Below are 17,045 nucleotides of genomic sequence, written 5' to 3' on the forward strand. Positions count from 1 at the left end.
CCCCTTCCTCCCCTTAGCCGACTTCTACCAAGCAAACGCAATTACCTTTGGCATAATGTGGTTTGTTGTGATGGATCATTGTTGTGAGGTCTAACTGCATTAGCCTGAGGATAACAGATGTCATGACAGCAGGGCATATTTGTCTCCTTTTTTGATTTCATTATCAAGCTTTAACATTAATACAATTTAAAAATTGAAGAACGAGACAACCGTGTCATTCGTAAACGAGCTGTTTGGGGATTTGACTTTTTATTTGTGCGTGCAAAAGAGGACGAGTGATGAGAGGTGTGAGTCAAATGAGTCACAATGTGACTAATGAACTCACACACATGCGCGCTCACGCACTCAACCCGGCTGACCCGCAAGGCTGGCTGAATCAGGCTTGCAGTGACAACCTTGTCATCAAACCGCCAGTCCTGGCTCATCAACGCTCTCCTGCTGCGGGAGGGTGAACAAAAGTGAGACTGCTTTGCGTGTGTGTGTGTGGGAGAGCACACGTCTAATCAAGTCAGGGTTGCATCTGTCACTTGCACTGGCGAGATCATTTTTTCTCAAAGCCTCTACAGGTATGCAGCACACCCTGACCCACCTGCCTGACGACCTCCTGGAGAACAGTGTGGCAATCAACTGCCAAGGTCAGAACACACTTAGTGGTGGGAAATCAAGTAGAAATACATTACATCTATAGACAAGTTAACAAAACATAAAGCTTGTTGAGAACGTGGCAATCTCTGCTGCCACCGCCCAGTGCTGTCACTTTGTTTTTATTACAGCAAAAGGCACGCAGGCCGGGCCGGACAATGTTTAAATTGCTCACAGTGTTCATTGGCGTTAGCGTCAAGCGGCACATCCACAGCCAGTAGTCAACGGTGCTTCATTCACATTAGAATTCATTGAGTCTTCAGGGTTCCTCGGAATCATTATACGGGACATGTATGCAACCACAACATTAAGCACACCTACCTGATCAGACCTCAGTGGTGTCAGTTTTATATCTTTTTTTTTTTACATTATCAGAGAGCTATAAAATGTTAAGTTGCAGTATACAGTTGTGAAGAACAGCACAGTGAGACTGATGATACAATAATAATAATTTATCTTGGGTAATTATATGATTGTTCATTGTTAATGTAGTGGAATTGAAGTGGGATGGCTCAAAAGTGGTCAAATTCGAAGTTTAACCAAAAACATTGACTTCAAACTCAAACAACAGTTTTTTTGATTCTTTGATATGAAATCTTTAAATGTCGTTCATTATTTTTGCTCCACTTCAAATTTGATTGACGTTATCATTAATACAGCATGTGACCTGCACATTGAGTCGTTTGTGACATAGCAGGCTGCAAAAGGTCTGCTGATGGCAGTTCATTAAAGATGCAGCGTGTGAGACAGACTTAGCACATGCCCTCCCCCACCCCTTCGCCCCACCACAGGGGAGCGGCCCAGCTCCAGACCTGCACCACACGGAGCAGACCAGGCACAGGCTAAATATAACGCTTCTTTTTAAAACCCTGTGCAACAGCATCCTTTAAACATAATCAAAGGTACTCTGTTGTTCTGTACACTTTTATTTACAAAACTCAGCAAGGATATCAACGTATGCACATCGATCTTTCTGTTTGTTGTAATGCATAAAGTGTGTGTGTGTGTGTCTATTTGTGTGTGTTTGGAATATCGATTGCCATATATACATTAATGGCTTGTTCCATCAACATGACAACATTAACGAGTCTAAATGGTAGCACGTTGTTTTCCTTTGACGTATGTATAAACATGTTCCTGTGCATGAATTAACAGTCCAGAAGGCAAATATTTAAATAGCAATATTTACATTCATGCATCCGTCACGTCTCTCACACAGTTTAGGTTGAGGGCTGCTTGTTGACTCCTACCTGCGCATGTCTAAATGCAAGCTTTTTGTTTTTAACAGATTTAGCCGATAACTAAACTTGATAGCATTTTGTACACACATACATTAAATTAAGATGAAAAAACTACAAAGTGCAAAGCAGCATCGAGTCATGCCCCAGTCCACTTCAGTTGTGTTCTTCCAGAAGAGATGTCGAGGATGCTTATGACAGCACACACACGCAAACACACACGGGCGCAACCTGATCTCTGACTATTGGCCGAGCGTCCTGTCGCTCATCGGTCACAAGGTCAGCCCCTCGGTTTCTATGGTGATAGAGGATGAGTCCTCGGAGACATACATAGAAAGATGAAAACTATCGGTGACATACATAGAAAGATGAAGACTATCGAATCCACACACACATAACACTTCTGCTACAGTGGAACCTCTAAAAACAAATGTTCTTAAATCAATTTGGAAATTTGAGTTTGCATTTTTTGTTTTTTCTGTTATTCTTTTGCATGGTTAAGACAAATGTGATAACCATAGAGTGCAAAATGAAATTTATTGCAGCATGTGGACAAGGGTGGTAATATAGAACGATCAATGGACTCAAGGAGAATGTTTACAAGCTGAGGGACGTGTTAAAATTAAACTAGTTTGCTTTCTAAAGAAGATCAACATAAAATGAGATCTATTGATCTCCAGAGGGGAAATTTAAGATGTCAGTTTTGGCACAATATGCTACTGGAAACATTGCTTGTGCAGATTATGATGGCAACAATTTGACTGGAACATTTAAATTTTTAATCATTTCCTCTGAAAAATGAATCACAAACAGTTCAGAGGTCTACTTGTGTTCCGGAATGGATGGTGTAGGACCTTAGAGGCTCCACTGTCCTTGTAAAGAAGAGTGAGTACTGACTTGACCTTTCCAAAATCAAAAGCTGACTAACGTGCGATGCAGTATAGAGAAAGAACTCGCATTCACCGAAGCACACCGCGACGTTGACAGAAACACAAAAAGTCAAACACAGACGAACAAGCGACGCCGTTTTCTGCATCGGTGTCTCCACGACGCCGTCAACGGCATGCAGTGGCCAAATTAAATTATGTATAAATTAAACAAAAAGAAACAAAATGCTGAGACTGTACAATATCCCTTTTGGTAGAAAAATAAATAGAGAAAATAAATAGATGAATAAGTATATTACACTGAGTCTTGAGAACGTGTCGATGTTGGCTCCTCTTTTTCGCTCTTTTCAAAATATGGATTTCTTTAAATTGCATAGTCATGAATGCACATCTCTGAGCCAGGAGTGACAGTCAGCTCATGCCCCTGCAAGGCATCTGCCTCCAAAAAATGCAAAACCAACAAAGTAGGATATATTATTTAAAAAAAAAAGGAAAAAAGTTGCATTCTCCATCAAAAGTGCATGCACGTTATTTATTGTGTGTGATGGCACCGCGGGGCCGCTCTATTGTCTGCGCTTGGATCGCACGCGTGAGGTCTGGATGTGAGGCAGACTGGCCGACAGAATGGCAGCCTGTCAGCAACACTTGCTCTTACTAAGAGCAAGTGCTCAGCCTGCTGGGATGCTTTTCAACGCCACACATCGGGTGGGGTGGGTGGTGGTGGGGACTTTCATCCTCGCTTGCCTTTAAGGCATTTCCTTCCACCTTTTCTTCAGCTCACTGGTGTCCGGGGTCCAAGCAGAAGAGGGGTTTCCTGCAACTTGGATTCTGGGTGAGAAGGGGGGGGTCAATGAGGACAAGGGGGCTGAATGATGACCTGTCACTTCCTGCTCCGAGGTGGAGTCAAGTCTATACCACAGTGTTGTTTGTACCCATGGCCTTCTTGGTGCGGATGCTCATGGCGTATTCCCCGCGACTTGTCCCGTTCTCTTCCTTACGCAGCGGTTTCCTGACGAACACAAAAACAAGGACATGATACGAGACACAATTGAATCTCCAAAGACCCCAAAAGTTGTGCGGTTAAAAAAAAAATCCATTTGTTCATCCATTTTCTATTTCATTTGTCCTTCTAATTATCCTCTCCAATACCATTTTGAACATCTAGTATGATTTTGAAAACAGCGCGTCCGAGGAAAATCAACCAATCAGAGAGACACTTTTGGGTGGAAAAAAATCCCAAATAGCTCATCAGCAAAAGCTGATCCCAATCATTTGAATCAGGTGTATTGGAGCGAAACATAAAATATGCAGGATGGTGGCCCTCGAGGACCAGAGTTTGACACCTATGGATTACATGAAGGTCCTCCTTCAACATACTTGCTTGGCCCCAATTGCATCAAAGTCTAATATAAAAACATGTGACTCTGGTCCGTTGTATTGTTATTTTGTGATGTTTTTGTAAAGCGCTTAGTTACGGCAAAAGCTGTTGCAAAAATCCAATATAAATAAAATATAGCACATGTTGTATTGTCTGAGCATAAAAACTGCAATTAGGTCAAATTTTCACATGCAGCTTGAACGAGGTTTAATTAAAAAGGGAGTTGGAAAGGAGGTAGGTGAGGAACGAAGACACAGATGGGATAGAGACTCACGGCAAGCAAATAGACGTCCACTCAGACACAGAACAGAACCTGACCGTGAGCCTCCACACAAAACCGGGGGGAAACAGGAACACAAGGTACAGGAACACAAGGTACAGGAACACAAGGTACAGGAACACAAGGTACAGGAACACAAGGTACAGGAACACAAGGTACAGGAACACAAGGTACAGGAACACAAGGTACAGGAACACAAGGTACAGGAACACAAGGTACAGGAACACAAGGTACAGGAACACAAGGTACAGGAACACAAGGTACAGGAACACAAGGTACAGGAACACAAGGTACAGGAACACAAGGTACAGACGGATGACAACAATAGCCACCCGCAGGGAGAACCACACGGGCAGGGCTTAAATACACAAGGTAACAAGAAGAAGAATGTGACAGACATTACGGTAACGAAGGGGTGTGGCCAAGGGAAGTTGCCGGCCGAGCGTCTCTGGCACGGCACATGACACATCAACAATCCCCAAATCGGTAAATTCACAAAAGCCGATCGGGTTCAATGTAATTTGTTTTATTTTGTTAGCAAATCAAGGTATCAATGGCGGTCAACATTCCATGTAGGTTAAAGGCCACGCCATTTAAAAAAAAAAAAAAGAGCCTTTTGATTTATTCAAGTCGCTGATTCCATTTCCCCCGGTCTCGTCGATGCCTTCTAATAAGGGCCCGTGTTCAAAGGTCACGTTTGCGGCAAGGGAAAGATGCATTGCGACGCAGGCGGTAAGGCAATTACCTCCTGTGACTGCTCGATGCAATCTCTCCCCGAAGTAATGACTACGTGTGCGGCTGTCCAAACAAACTGGGAATAACATTCATCCATACGTGAAAGTACCTCCTGGTGCAAAACTAAAAGATGAAGGCTCGGCTAGCATCATTCAATGAAGCTCCTTTTATGTGCTCTTATGTGCTTCTGTGCTTATTATATTTGTCCAGTGTACTGTGCCTTGCTGGCTTATGTAACTCAAGAGACACATGTGAATACAGTTAGTACAGTCATTGTCCCGCTTGGCGGCGTACAGTGTCCTCTCCAGCCTTGAGCCACATTTTGTCTTTCTAAAGGTCGATCCAACTTTGACCTTTCCTTCTCAAATCAGTGTAGTAGTGGTCTCTTTTTAAACAACATCATTTAGGGAAGAAAAATCCCATTTTGCTTTTCGCCTGCCACGTTGTCCTCAATGGTTATTTTAATTCCGCATTTAGCGCGTTGGTTTTCCAAGAGGTTTTTTTCGACACCCCCTCACTCTGTTTGAAGGCTCTCCCGCTGTCGAGAAGATTCGTCAGACCTCGTTTTCACTTCGGAATGTGAATTTGTCACACCTGTTAAACCATTATGTCACTTGGCGCTGTCTGCGCTGTCACCACCTCCGCCACTCATGCACGAAACGACTTGTCAGGATTCCCGCTCGGCTGTCTAGTCCGAGAGTGTACTTTCGAACTAAGTTGCTCGCAACAACTGTATCGCTATGACGATTATGATGTATTATATGCCATGATGTATTATTTATGTATTGGTTGTGCAGTTTGTGGATTTTTGAGATCTGCAACAAAAAATATGTTGATATTTTGGTGACGACTCAGATGGCAATATTTTTGAAATATTGTATTTGTGCGAACTCAAATTTTATGAAGATGGCTGACACGGCTTTACTTTGTAATGTGCATTACCGGCAACTCAAGGTGTATTACTTTTTTTTAAGAGCCCGCAAAGAGAATTCAGAGATTTGTTCATAAATGAACACCTGCATAAAATAAATATTAACAAATGCAGAAGATTTTCAGCCCTCATATGCGCATTTACTATTCAAGTTTGAGGTTTTTAGTGGTGCTTTTGGCTAATGGCTGGGTTGTAAAGAAAGAATGAGTAATGACGTATGCTTCCTTGGGAACAGATGCTGCTCGCCGTGTCCCCGCAGGACCCCGGAAAAGCCGAAGAGATATAATAGTCCAGCCCAGATGGGAAAGCACATTCTGTTTGTGTGGGTGATGAGCGGAGCATGTGACTGCAACCATGGGAGCGGTATACTGATGGTTTTCTCAAAGGGACCAAACAGGCACTTGGGGGATTCTCATAGTTTGAAAACAAAGTCAGTAGTGGCCATATTATATCTCACAACTTTAGATTTAAATGTATCAATTAATTTGAACGTCATTTCAGTGATTTAATTTAAAAAGTGACAGTCATATGATATGATGATTTACGACACACATTGAAACACTTACATTATAATATGGATTTAATTTAATTTAATTTTGATGATTATAGCTAGCAGCTAATAAAACCCCAAAATTGACCATCTGACTGAACGAAAAGAATGCACAAGAAATAAAAATAAATTGAAGTCATTGTAACGTTTGCCTTATCACATTGGGGGTCTCCAGAGCAAGTCATCTGTCATTTTTACACCAGATGACACCGACCCAGTTTTTTTGGTCTAAAATTGGAACCAGCAGTGGGCCGCTGGCTGGCATCCCTCAATATTGATTTTTAGTACTCACAACAAATGTACTTTTTTATCATTCTTGAATTTATTGAGCTAAAACTGTTGCACGGTGCATTCCGACAATATAACACCATGTTGCTTGAGGTCAGTGGACACGACGGAGCTTTCTTGAGGCTCCGTTGGACCCGCACCAAGGGTTTCAATAATGGATACCGAGCTGTTGACACGTGCCAGGTGGCAACACAACACTTCACATGTTAGATGAATATTTGATAGGAAAGCTGTGCAATCACAGCACACAGTCCCGTTTGAAGTTTGGGCTATGGGTCGTAGTGAAATCAGGACATGTGATACGTGCTGTTTACGATTACCATCTGGAAATCATAGTAAGGATGGTTCCCAACTCTACAGAGTCCGCTTATTAGTTTTCAAAATGAGAGGCTAAATGATGAAATATGACATCTAGCTTAACATTTAACAAGTTTCTTGGATGTACTGCATTGCCCTTGAATCGGTCGGGAGCAGCTGCGGAGTAATATCGGATTTTAGACAAGCCTCCCGGAGCGCTAAGTGATTAGGAAAAGCATCTCGCCCCATTAGCACGTCGGGCTGAGCTTTGTTTATTTTGGCTTTCTGGGTTGGCAGACAGCCGGGAGAGCAGCTTCATGTCTTTTGCTTGGGATGCCACGGCAACACTGAGAGGCAGCATGTGTCTGATCCTCTTTTTTATGCTTGCACACACCAGCCTCCCTGCTGTTGCTGCTGCTGCTCCTGCTTCTGCTGTGCACTCTCAATTGAATAGAATAGGGCGGAAGTGTTTTTTCTTCGTTCGGCCCCCCTCCCACCCCCCTGCCAGGCCCTTTGCTTGTGACAGATGAGTGGCAGACAAAGATGATAAAAAATAATAAAAGGCCAAGAGGGCTGTGGCCTGCAGAACCAGCTCCGCACCTCCTCGGCTATCTGAGTTGCTCTGGCTCTGGCCCTTGTCAAGATGATTTTATTTGGGAAAGCCTGAAGCACTGAGGGCATGGAAGAACTATATATAAACTGGATATGGCTCATTCTTCTCTTATTGGTATTGACTAGCATTGTTTTGAGGATGCATAAAAAAAAGTCATTGGAGCCACAAAGTCTCAAAGTGGAATTAATTGAAGCTGCTGTCTGTAATCTTTGTCAGATAATGAACCTGTGGTGTGGCGTGTGTTAACCGTGATTTTGCCTAAAAATGGTCGTGGCCTACAATCGTAATTGTTAATTAATGTTCAGCATTATCTGAGATTGCAAATCCTTGTGCTCATCGTCAAATTGGGCCCAGCATAGATTCTGCGGTAACCACAAGGTGGGTAACAGGGAAGCTAACAGTTAGCTTTTTCTCTTCCTACTACTACGACGACTACTACTACTACCGTATTTTCCGGACTATAAGGCGCACCGGACTATAAGGCGCACCTTCAATGAATGGCCTATTTTAAAACTTTGTCCTTATATAAGGCGCTCCGGACTATAAGGCGCGGCTTTTGAGAAAATGTTTGGTTTTTAGGTGCGCCTTATAGTCCGGTAAATACGGTACTACTCTTTCTTCTGTGTATTTTATGGCAATCTCAGTGGCTTCTGGCACCATGCTGCCTCTCACCTGTCAGTCTTGATACTACAAGACATTTATTTTGGGAGAGGACAATTATAGTTAATGATGGATTGTTGTGTGTTTTTGATGTGTCGGTCATCTCGAGTATGTCACACACTATAGGTGCTAACTTTTCTAATTGTGTGTGGGAGGGGGTCTTTTAAACTTTTTAAATAAAGCTTAATATTTGCAATTATGTGTCCGTCCTTGCCGTAGAACAGGTCATTTATCCTCCCTTGACTTTTAAATGATTAGGGCAGCTGTGACAAATGCTCAAGGAAGCCCATTTATCCTTAGATTGCTTGTCGCTGACAAATTAATGCGTAATGAGCTCTGACTGGACCTGGTTTTAAGTGGCATGGCACTGAAGTCTGCATGCAGTCTGGAGCCCACAGGGCTTCAGGAGACAACCCGCTTGCATGTATAAAAGATGTGGCTTGCAAGTGAATGATTGCGCAAATTAATTCATAAATAATGACTTGGGTTTGGGGATGGAGCCTGAATTGCAACAACACTTTTCTGCCATTGCTACATTAAAAAAAATAAAATTAAATGGGAGCCTCTTGGCTACTAGGGGTGTGGTGGTGACTGGAGAATTGCCATAATGAATTCTTGAGCCAACCACCCATTACTTCCGCTGCCTGACTTTGCCTATTTGTTGTTTAGAGAAAGGAGAAATGGAGTTCTGCTGAGGGAGGCTTAATATAGTTCAATAAATATAACGTACAACAAAGCAGATATATCACGGACAAATAAAACAAGTCTGTGATTTAGCATACACATCTGGAGTTACACTCACACGGGCGTGTAAATATGTCAAGATGTTTATGGATGGTTGCTCACATGCATGCAACGGTAATTCCTGTGCGTATGTGTGTTTATTAAATGTCGGCCGACATTAACGTGTAATGCAGAGTGCGTGTGTGCGTCCAGCCGCCACTGTGAGATTCACTTATGCAAATAAAAAGCAAAAGTGTGTATTGCAAAGTCAGGCAGTCTGTTTGCAAATCATTACTCTTCCTCTGAGACATTCACAACCCATTCTGTCATTTAACCTTTGAACCCAGTGTGCCCCCATAGAGTTCTGATAGGGTCAATATTGCTTCAATCCTCACATGACATGACACAAATAACCCATGTGTCAAATTTGCCTTGGTTGTTATTATCCAACATTTGCACGGCAACACATGACAGCGGTTTAAAGAAAAATGACAACCGACCTTTTGATGGCCTTGTAGCAAATGATGATGGCGGAGAGAAGGAAGAGCGCCGAGGCACAGCCCACTGTCCCCAGCACGACAAAGTCTATGTCTGTCCACCAGGGTCTCACCAAGGGCACCAAGGGTTCTGGCACTGGAGAGAAGAAAAACCCCAGAAGACACTTGACTCATCTCTGAAGATCCTGGTTTGAGTGTTTAAGACTCAATGATATCCATAGACACAATACTATAAATCATTTAGGTTCCCTTACACAAGCACTCTTACACTACACATTAGTTGTGTGGGAAGACTCACTCACTTGTATGCATCAGCAATTTTGAGCATGTAATGCATCTATCTAGTCGCTCCAAATTGAAACACTCCCTTCAGTCAATGTTACAATACAGCATTTTGCCAGCCCCCATTGGTTCCCGTTTAAGGAAAGGCTCCGCAAAACTCGTTCCTTTGAAGAATTTTTTTTGGGAGACTTTATTTTCTCCCATGCATATTCATCGCCTTCACATTAGTGCAAAACTTCAGGCCTGAGATGAAAGAATAGAATGATAATCAGGATTAAAGTTAGACTCCATCACATGAATTATTCATGAGGTTTCCACCCTTTTTAAAGAGTCTTGTAAAAGAGTTAAAACGCACTAAATGGGCCCACTTGAAATTTTCTCACAACATGGAACAGAGTGTAAAGGCTTTAAAGCACAGGTGTCAAACTCAAGGCCCGGGGGCCAGATACGGCTCATTTTATGTGGCCCGGGAAGGACAAATTGTGCATCAAATTCGTGTGTCTTCACTTTTAATATCTTTTTATTTAAATATTTGACCAGTTTTTACTCGTTTGATTTGAAAACAAGTTATTTGTCAATTAGTTTTGTAGCTTTTACTGTATATAATATGAGGTGCTCATACATTTATTTGGGTTGACAGTCATAATGGCCGTCCGAAAGAAGCTATGACGACAATGCGGCCCGCGAGAAGAAATGAGTTTGACACCCCTGATTTAAAGCATTAAGAGTGTGTTGGAAAAAAAAACAAAAGGGTGTGTTAGATGACGCCCGGCCTAGTAAAAACGAAAAAGGTTTTTAGTCTTGTTGACTGCCATAGTCACAAAAACTGAACATTCAGTCAGCTGCTCCTGGCGGCATTTTGAGCGGTGACCTTGACTACAATCACAAATTCTATGACTCCTCATTCAAGGGGAGTCCACTGGTGTGTCAGGAGGGAAAACACACACAAAACAAAATCATTGGAGCAGATTGATGAAAACCTTTCCAGTGCTGTCTGCTGATGATGAAGTACTCATCCGCCCTCATGTAAAGGGCTCAGGGTGAGTGATTCTAAAGAGTCACAATGGCTGCATCATCAGCAACGCCTGTCGCCCATATTTCAGCGCGCTGTTCATTAGCGGGGCTTGAGACTATATACAAATCATATCCACTTTCAGAAATGTTGTAGACTATCAGTGGATTTCAGACACAAAAACTGCTGCAACAGGCAACACACACTTATCGCCTCCAGCTCAACTTCAAAACAAAAAATGTGTTGCTTCATTAGCCTCTTCTCTTGATCGAATTATCGCTAATTTAATTAAGTCATCTGTGTTTTAATCAGGCGGGGGGGGGGGGGGGGGGGGCTCTGGGGCAACCCTCGCAATGAGCCAGCGAGCTTGGCGGCCCAGCAAGATTTGAATCTCACAGGCAGCTGAGTACTCCCCAAAGTCAAGCCCAGCATAAATTAGCTCTGCTGTCAACATCCTGCTGGCTCCATCACATGCACGGCCGTACACGTGCAAAAACTCCAGAGGACGGATGGTGCATTTCTGCACGAAAGGAGGCGGGTCGCATGGAACGATGGCAGAGAGCCAGAGATGGCAAAAGTACTCACACACTTAAGGGTTTTTCTTCTTTTTTTTTTTAATCAAGCGCTATCTAGCTTTTATGTTATCAAAGCAACTTGTTCCTTTAGCTTTGCTGAAACGCTTTTGATAACGTTCCCTGCTATTGTCCCTGTTGTAGGTCACCATGATTTCATTCAATCAGGAACTCAACCATGGTTGATGCCTTTTTTTATATTGTGTCATCATCTGTGAAGTTTAAAAAAAAGGCCTATTTTGCCAATGTAAGAAGTAGAAAGTACAGATATCTGTGTTCAGATTTCACTAGAATAACAAAGTCAGTTTGTGCTTGTCCCCGGTGGAAAGAGAAGCACAGATGTTGGAGTTCTTACCTGTGGCGCCCAGTAGTCGCGGGGGAGGCGGGGGAGGCGGTGGCGGGGGAAGTGGAGGGTATCTTCGACAGTGGCACGCCAGCTGGCACTGTTGGCTAACTTTCTCTGCCACGCTCTGTGAGCATGACCTCTGGAGTTCTCCCTTAGAACCAGGAAGACATGGGGGAACAAAAGAAAATGCTGAAACGCTGTCGTCGCAACACACACACACACACGTGCTCGTACTCAGCATTCTCTCCCGCTGCTGTTGTGACTGGCGGAATAGTAGCACATCTCCAGCTGTAAGAAGCCACCCACCCACCAACAGAGTGGGCAGCAGGCCGCCCCGAGGAGTGCGAGTGGGTGGACTTGCAAACTCAAGCAGATCGCATTACACGTGAACCCTGCTAACAGTGCGTGCATGCGTGTGAGCAACAGCTCACCGTGTATCTGTAGGCAGCAGCGTGGGGGCACAGGTTACACTACTCAGCACTTGCATATGCCTACTGCACACAACTGAGATTGACGAATAGCGTCGGGGAAAAACACTCCATGTTCCCACTGGTGATATTTGTGTGCCATGAGCTGCGTCATCGCCAACCTGACATGCAAAAACGACCTTCTCCGGCCACAACATTAGGTATACCTGCACGATGTATTTGAGCTTGTGATTGTGCTCCTAATTTTTTGGGGCTGCTTCATTTAGCGAGGTGGCAAAGCCTTTATAAAGTTTTTGGGATGTTATCAATTTATTATGTTTATTTGTGTGGAGAAGAAGTACTAAGAGGTGTTCTTAAAATTCTGACAACCCGATTTAGCGATTCTAGAGGCAATGCAAGAGCTGCAGCCTTTGCAAATATAATAATGTTCTTTTTTTTTTATACAAATTCAACAATGTGCCTATTTTTGTGGTGTTATTTTAGTGTGCACCGTTCTGCAATGAATCATATGTTCTTAATATTTTGACAACCTGATTTGAGCTGAGAGGCAATTTGTACTGTTATCATTTCAAAAAATTAATCAGAGCAAATATTGCTCGACATCATACTAAGAGGTGTTCTTAATCATTTGGTTACATCATTTCCTTTAAGATAGGTAGTCAGTCGTTGCAAACACAATAAATTGAGCAAAATTCATTGTTGTGGCATCCTGAGTGGTGAAGTACTATCACACTGAGAACACACACTCTTAGTGTTGAGTGGGTCATGTGACAAAAAATAGAAACACAAACACCTTGCGTGAAAAACTTGAAGTCAATCATCATGCAAATAAATAACTATGACATTAGAATCAATGCTATGCAAAGTAAGCACGTATTCGTGAGCATTGGGATGAGACCAAATGGTGTGCCGAAATAAGTCTCCTCTGTGTAGTGTGCAAAAAAAACAACAACAACAAAAAAACGAATAACAAAGTGTTGCATGTTACCTGACATGAGAGTAACAGCAGCGAAAGAAGGCAGTGAGCGAAGAGGAGAGGCCAACAACTTAAAGTGAATGGCATGAGATCTTGGAGCGACATTCCAATTGGCGCTCTTCTCGGCGATCCGGACGGATGCGGCATCCATACAGCACGGGCGTCAAGTGTTCAGGACACCACCTTCCTCCTCCTCCAGCGGGTGGGATCCTAGTCCAAATCGGCGGCGACGCAATAGTACCAGTGTCGATAGCGTAGGACGGGGCGAGCCGGTGGCATGACGAGCGGCGAAGCACCCAAATAGATCCACATCTCTAAAGTTGCTCTCTCGTGCGCGCTCTAAATTCGGGTTTGTTGTTGTTGTTTCGCTTTTGGGGGGGCTCTGTGCGATGCCTTACATGATCCCTTCCTCGGCTGCCAGCAGGAGTGCAAGTGGGCCACTCAAGCCGTGGAAGTTGAAGGCGAGGAGAGAGAGAGAGAGAGAGAGAGAGAGAGAGAGAGAGAGAGAGAGAGAGAGAGAGAGAGAGAGAGAGAGAGAGAGAGAGAGAGAGAGAGAGAGAGAGAGAGAGAGAGAGAGAGAGAGAGAGAGAGAGAGAGAGAGAGAGAGAGAGAGAGAGACGGTGCTGCAGGATTCCTCTGAACTTATCTGTAGTGCGTGCAGGGTGAGCCCGGAGGGCAGAACCGAGGGTTCGACTGATGCTGCCTCCTCCTCCTCCTCCTCCTCCTCCTCCTCCTCCTCCTCCTCCTCCTCCTCCTCCTCCTCCTCCTCCTCTTTCTCTGTTGGCCAAAATACAAGGTTTGGCCACTTGGGAGCATCAGTCATCCTAGTTGCGCTAGTGCGCGTGCGTGTGCGTGCGCGCGCGTGTGTGTGTGTGGGTGCATGTACCCTTTGCCAAAAGTCTCCAAGCAATCAACAATATAGCCTGTGCACAATGTGCGGAGTTCATAAGGATGACGAAAGTCAATTAAAGTCAAGTGGAGCGAGCGAGAGCGAGAGAGAGATAAATGGGGAGAGGGAGAAAGAGAGTGAGAGAGGCCTACTGACTCGATGCCTTGTGCTGCGTGCGCCTTCTTAGAACACTCCAATGTCCCAAAGCATGCTGGGATAAACAGCACTGATGTAACCTGGCATTCAGCTGCAAGACATATATAAGATATTCATAAGATATTTATTTTTTTTAAAACACACACGCACATGCACACACAAGCACACACGACTTATTTTAGGATAGAGGTGATGTTGGTACGCAATGGGTCAAAATGCAGTGGGACTTCTGAAGTGAGCGCAGATAATGGGTGCTACTTTCATTGACAGTGCACGTGTGCTTGGGCATAAAAACTAGCGCATCTTCATTTTCATGCCTCATTTCACTTGTTTGGGGATTTTTGCAAAGTGCGCTGCCATGCATGGGCTTCCGTTCCTCTTACCTACCTTTGGTACACCTGAAGATTTGGTGGCTGGAAGTAGACCGAACTTTAGATCTGCTGAGGCAGGTCTAATTTGTGGCGTAGGTGGTGTAACATAATTTTAGAGAATTTGATCGAGGCGCAGGTAGACAGATTCATGAGCTCTTCGGATATGTGTGGTGAATGTCATCATATTTCATTCATAAATATGACAACAGCCTATCGTCAGATGCTCACTAGAACTAAAGACCAAATAATTCGACGCGTATCTAATTCCATTGCTCTGAAAACATCAGTTCTCTTGAAAATAAAGACTTATTCATGTATTTTCTAATTATCAGGGCAACGTTTCCCAGTACTTTTTCAGTCATCAGCTTGTTGCGTAACAATGCCGGCCAGTGGGGATCCCAAGACACAGTTATGAAATGATGCCACAGCCATTTAGTGTACGCGGCATTCGCAGTTCGAATCAACCCTCGGTGTTCATTGAAGTGCTGCCAGCGACACAAGAGCTGATGGAAGGACGTCTGATCATCGCAGTGTGTCCTTATTGGAACACAGCTCAGCAAGTCACACTCTGGATTCTGGGACACATAGGTGACTTACATTTCATGAGGAAAAAAAGTTTGGCATTGACATCTTTCCTCTTTTTTCAGGTTAATCTTAAAATATCTTTCATCTGACCTGGCAAAAAATGGAAATGGCTTAAAGGAAATTGAGGTTAGATTATTCTCTGCTCGTGTCACTTTTAATAAAGCCAGTTGATAATTGAGAAAGCAAAGTACAGGACAGCACCTTGTGGACTACTAAGTGTGGTTTCAAAAGATGCAAAAAGATCTGTAACATTACATTTGGTTTTTGAGGCCCATCATGACACAAACAATCTGCCTTATAACAAATTAGCATCCAACTCTGGAGTGTTTCTTGCAGCCTAGTGTCTAAATATACTTTTTTGCTCGTCTGCTGTACATGAAACTGAGAAAAAAAATTGCTTTGTTTTATTTTATTTTTTACAGAGAGAATTGGATCGGGCAAAGCGTCGACCCAGCGGTTCCGCTCGTCCATTCTCTCCTCCAGTCTGTCCCATTATTGATTATCTGACAAGACGAAAAGCACTCCATCCTCCCTGGTTTCTTCCTCCTTCTAATCTAACAAGCAACCTCAGCATCTACCGTACATCACTGCCCCTCTTTTTTCAAGTCATATAAGGAAACGTTCTTATGGAATTGCTTTTTACTATGCGGCTTTGCCAAGTCTTTCCAGTGCCAAGAAGATCATTTGATGATCACTGTACAGTCCAACAAAAGACAAATTCCTGACGCACTAGTTAGTTTATGTCTCGGTGTTACGTGTGAGAGTGGAAGTGGGGTGCCATCTTGTGGCAGAAAGTGCGCATGACATGCCTTAAATGCAGATGCTCAAATGTATTTTAATTTTCTTAAATTAATTTTCTTAAAATTTTATCGTTGATTGCAGGGAATTCGATTGACATTTTCTAGGAAAGTTTCCATTATTGCAACCTTTCCAGTTTATCTCTGATGCGTCCGTCTATTTTAATGCAATGTCACCTAGCGATAAAAGTCATATAAAAGCTTTTTCTCTTATCAAAGTTATGACCTAACTTCCATTAGGAAGCTCATAAATTGAATGCCTCTGCCAACTTGTCTTTTTTCTGTACGTCTTTATCTGAGTTGCTTCTTTTGCAACAAAAACACTTGATTTATTCCCAGGGGATCAATGAAGTGCTATTTTTAAGCAATGACGGTCCAGCAACTAAGAAAAGTAGCTGACGTCAATGGATGGCTGCAAGATAAAAGATAATGCTGAGGCTGCTTTAATGTCCAAGCTCAAACTTTTTGAATTTGGACAATCTAATTTGAATCTACAGTGTATGATTCTATTAATAAATTTGTGTGGCAATTGTAATTTTAACAATTTAGTTTTAGGTTCATTATGTACTGCAAGATGAATGAAGGATAGGTTAACAGTAAAATATTTTGCTTTTTTTTGCTATGTAGCCACTGGATTATAGATTTAAGGTTGCACAAAAGTTACAATCTTCAACAATAAAGGTCACATCAACTATTCAGTGTATCCAGTGCCGTTAAGGTTTACTTCAAAACTTGGTCACCTGAACTCACACAAAATTTATAGATACCACTCATCTAATTCTCTTGCACTTCAAAGTCCTAGGAGTGTGCGGACGGACCCATTGGGTGGAAGTCTTGGGGGAGCTCCCATTGTTAATTGATCCTTTTCAGATAAACACAGAACTGAAGGCACGGAGAAGAAAAAGAAGACCA

At 43.1% G+C, this 17,045-nt stretch overlaps 1 protein-coding gene and 1 long non-coding RNA gene across 3 annotated transcripts; one reads left to right on the top strand and one right to left on the bottom strand.

Annotated features, from left to right (window-relative positions):
- Positions 1 to 1,550: 1,550 nt before the first annotated feature.
- Positions 1,551 to 14,012, bottom strand: prima1 (proline rich membrane anchor 1). Of its 2 annotated transcripts, XM_061301979.1 has the most exons (5): positions 13,348 to 14,012; positions 11,941 to 12,082; positions 9,723 to 9,855; positions 3,700 to 3,776; positions 1,551 to 3,595 (listed from the first exon to the last, which is right to left on the bottom strand). In XM_061301979.1, the coding sequence occupies exons 1-5, from the start codon at positions 13,480 to 13,482 to the stop codon at positions 3,540 to 3,542; spliced, it is 543 nt and encodes a 180-aa protein (XP_061157963.1). In that variant the 5' UTR covers positions 13,483 to 14,012; the 3' UTR covers positions 1,551 to 3,539. The 2 variants fall into 2 exon arrangements, with proteins under 2 accessions (XP_061157963.1, XP_061157964.1); XM_061301980.1 differs by having other exon boundaries at positions 1,551 to 3,776; positions 13,348 to 14,003.
- Positions 14,013 to 15,200: 1,188 nt separating this feature from the next.
- Positions 15,201 to 16,623, top strand: LOC133169756 (uncharacterized). The gene is made up of 3 exons (XR_009718450.1): positions 15,201 to 15,339; positions 15,399 to 15,462; positions 15,759 to 16,623. It is a non-coding gene; the product is annotated as an uncharacterized LOC133169756 (long non-coding RNA).
- The last annotated feature ends 422 nt before the right edge of the window (positions 16,624 to 17,045 follow it).

The sequence above is a fragment of the Syngnathus typhle genome, linkage group LG16, assembly GCF_033458585.1.
Source record: "Syngnathus typhle isolate RoL2023-S1 ecotype Sweden linkage group LG16, RoL_Styp_1.0, whole genome shotgun sequence".
Lineage (NCBI taxonomy): Eukaryota > Metazoa > Chordata > Actinopteri > Syngnathiformes > Syngnathidae > Syngnathus > Syngnathus typhle.

What these genes read in the sequence shown, in the direction of transcription:
- prima1 (XM_061301979.1), bottom strand. Translation starts at nt 13,482, where the DNA reads ATGCCGCATCCGTCCGGATCGCCGAGAAGAGCGCCAATTGGAATGTCG. An exon ending in TGCTGTTACTCTCATGTCAG is followed by an intron (nt 12,083 to 13,347) that starts GTAACATGCAAC and finishes CCTGGTTCTAAG; the next exon opens with GGAGAACTCCAGAGGTCATG. An exon ending in GCGACTACTGGGCGCCACAG is followed by an intron (nt 9,856 to 11,940) that starts GTAAGAACTCCA and finishes TCTTCTCTCCAG; the next exon opens with TGCCAGAACCCTTGGTGCCC.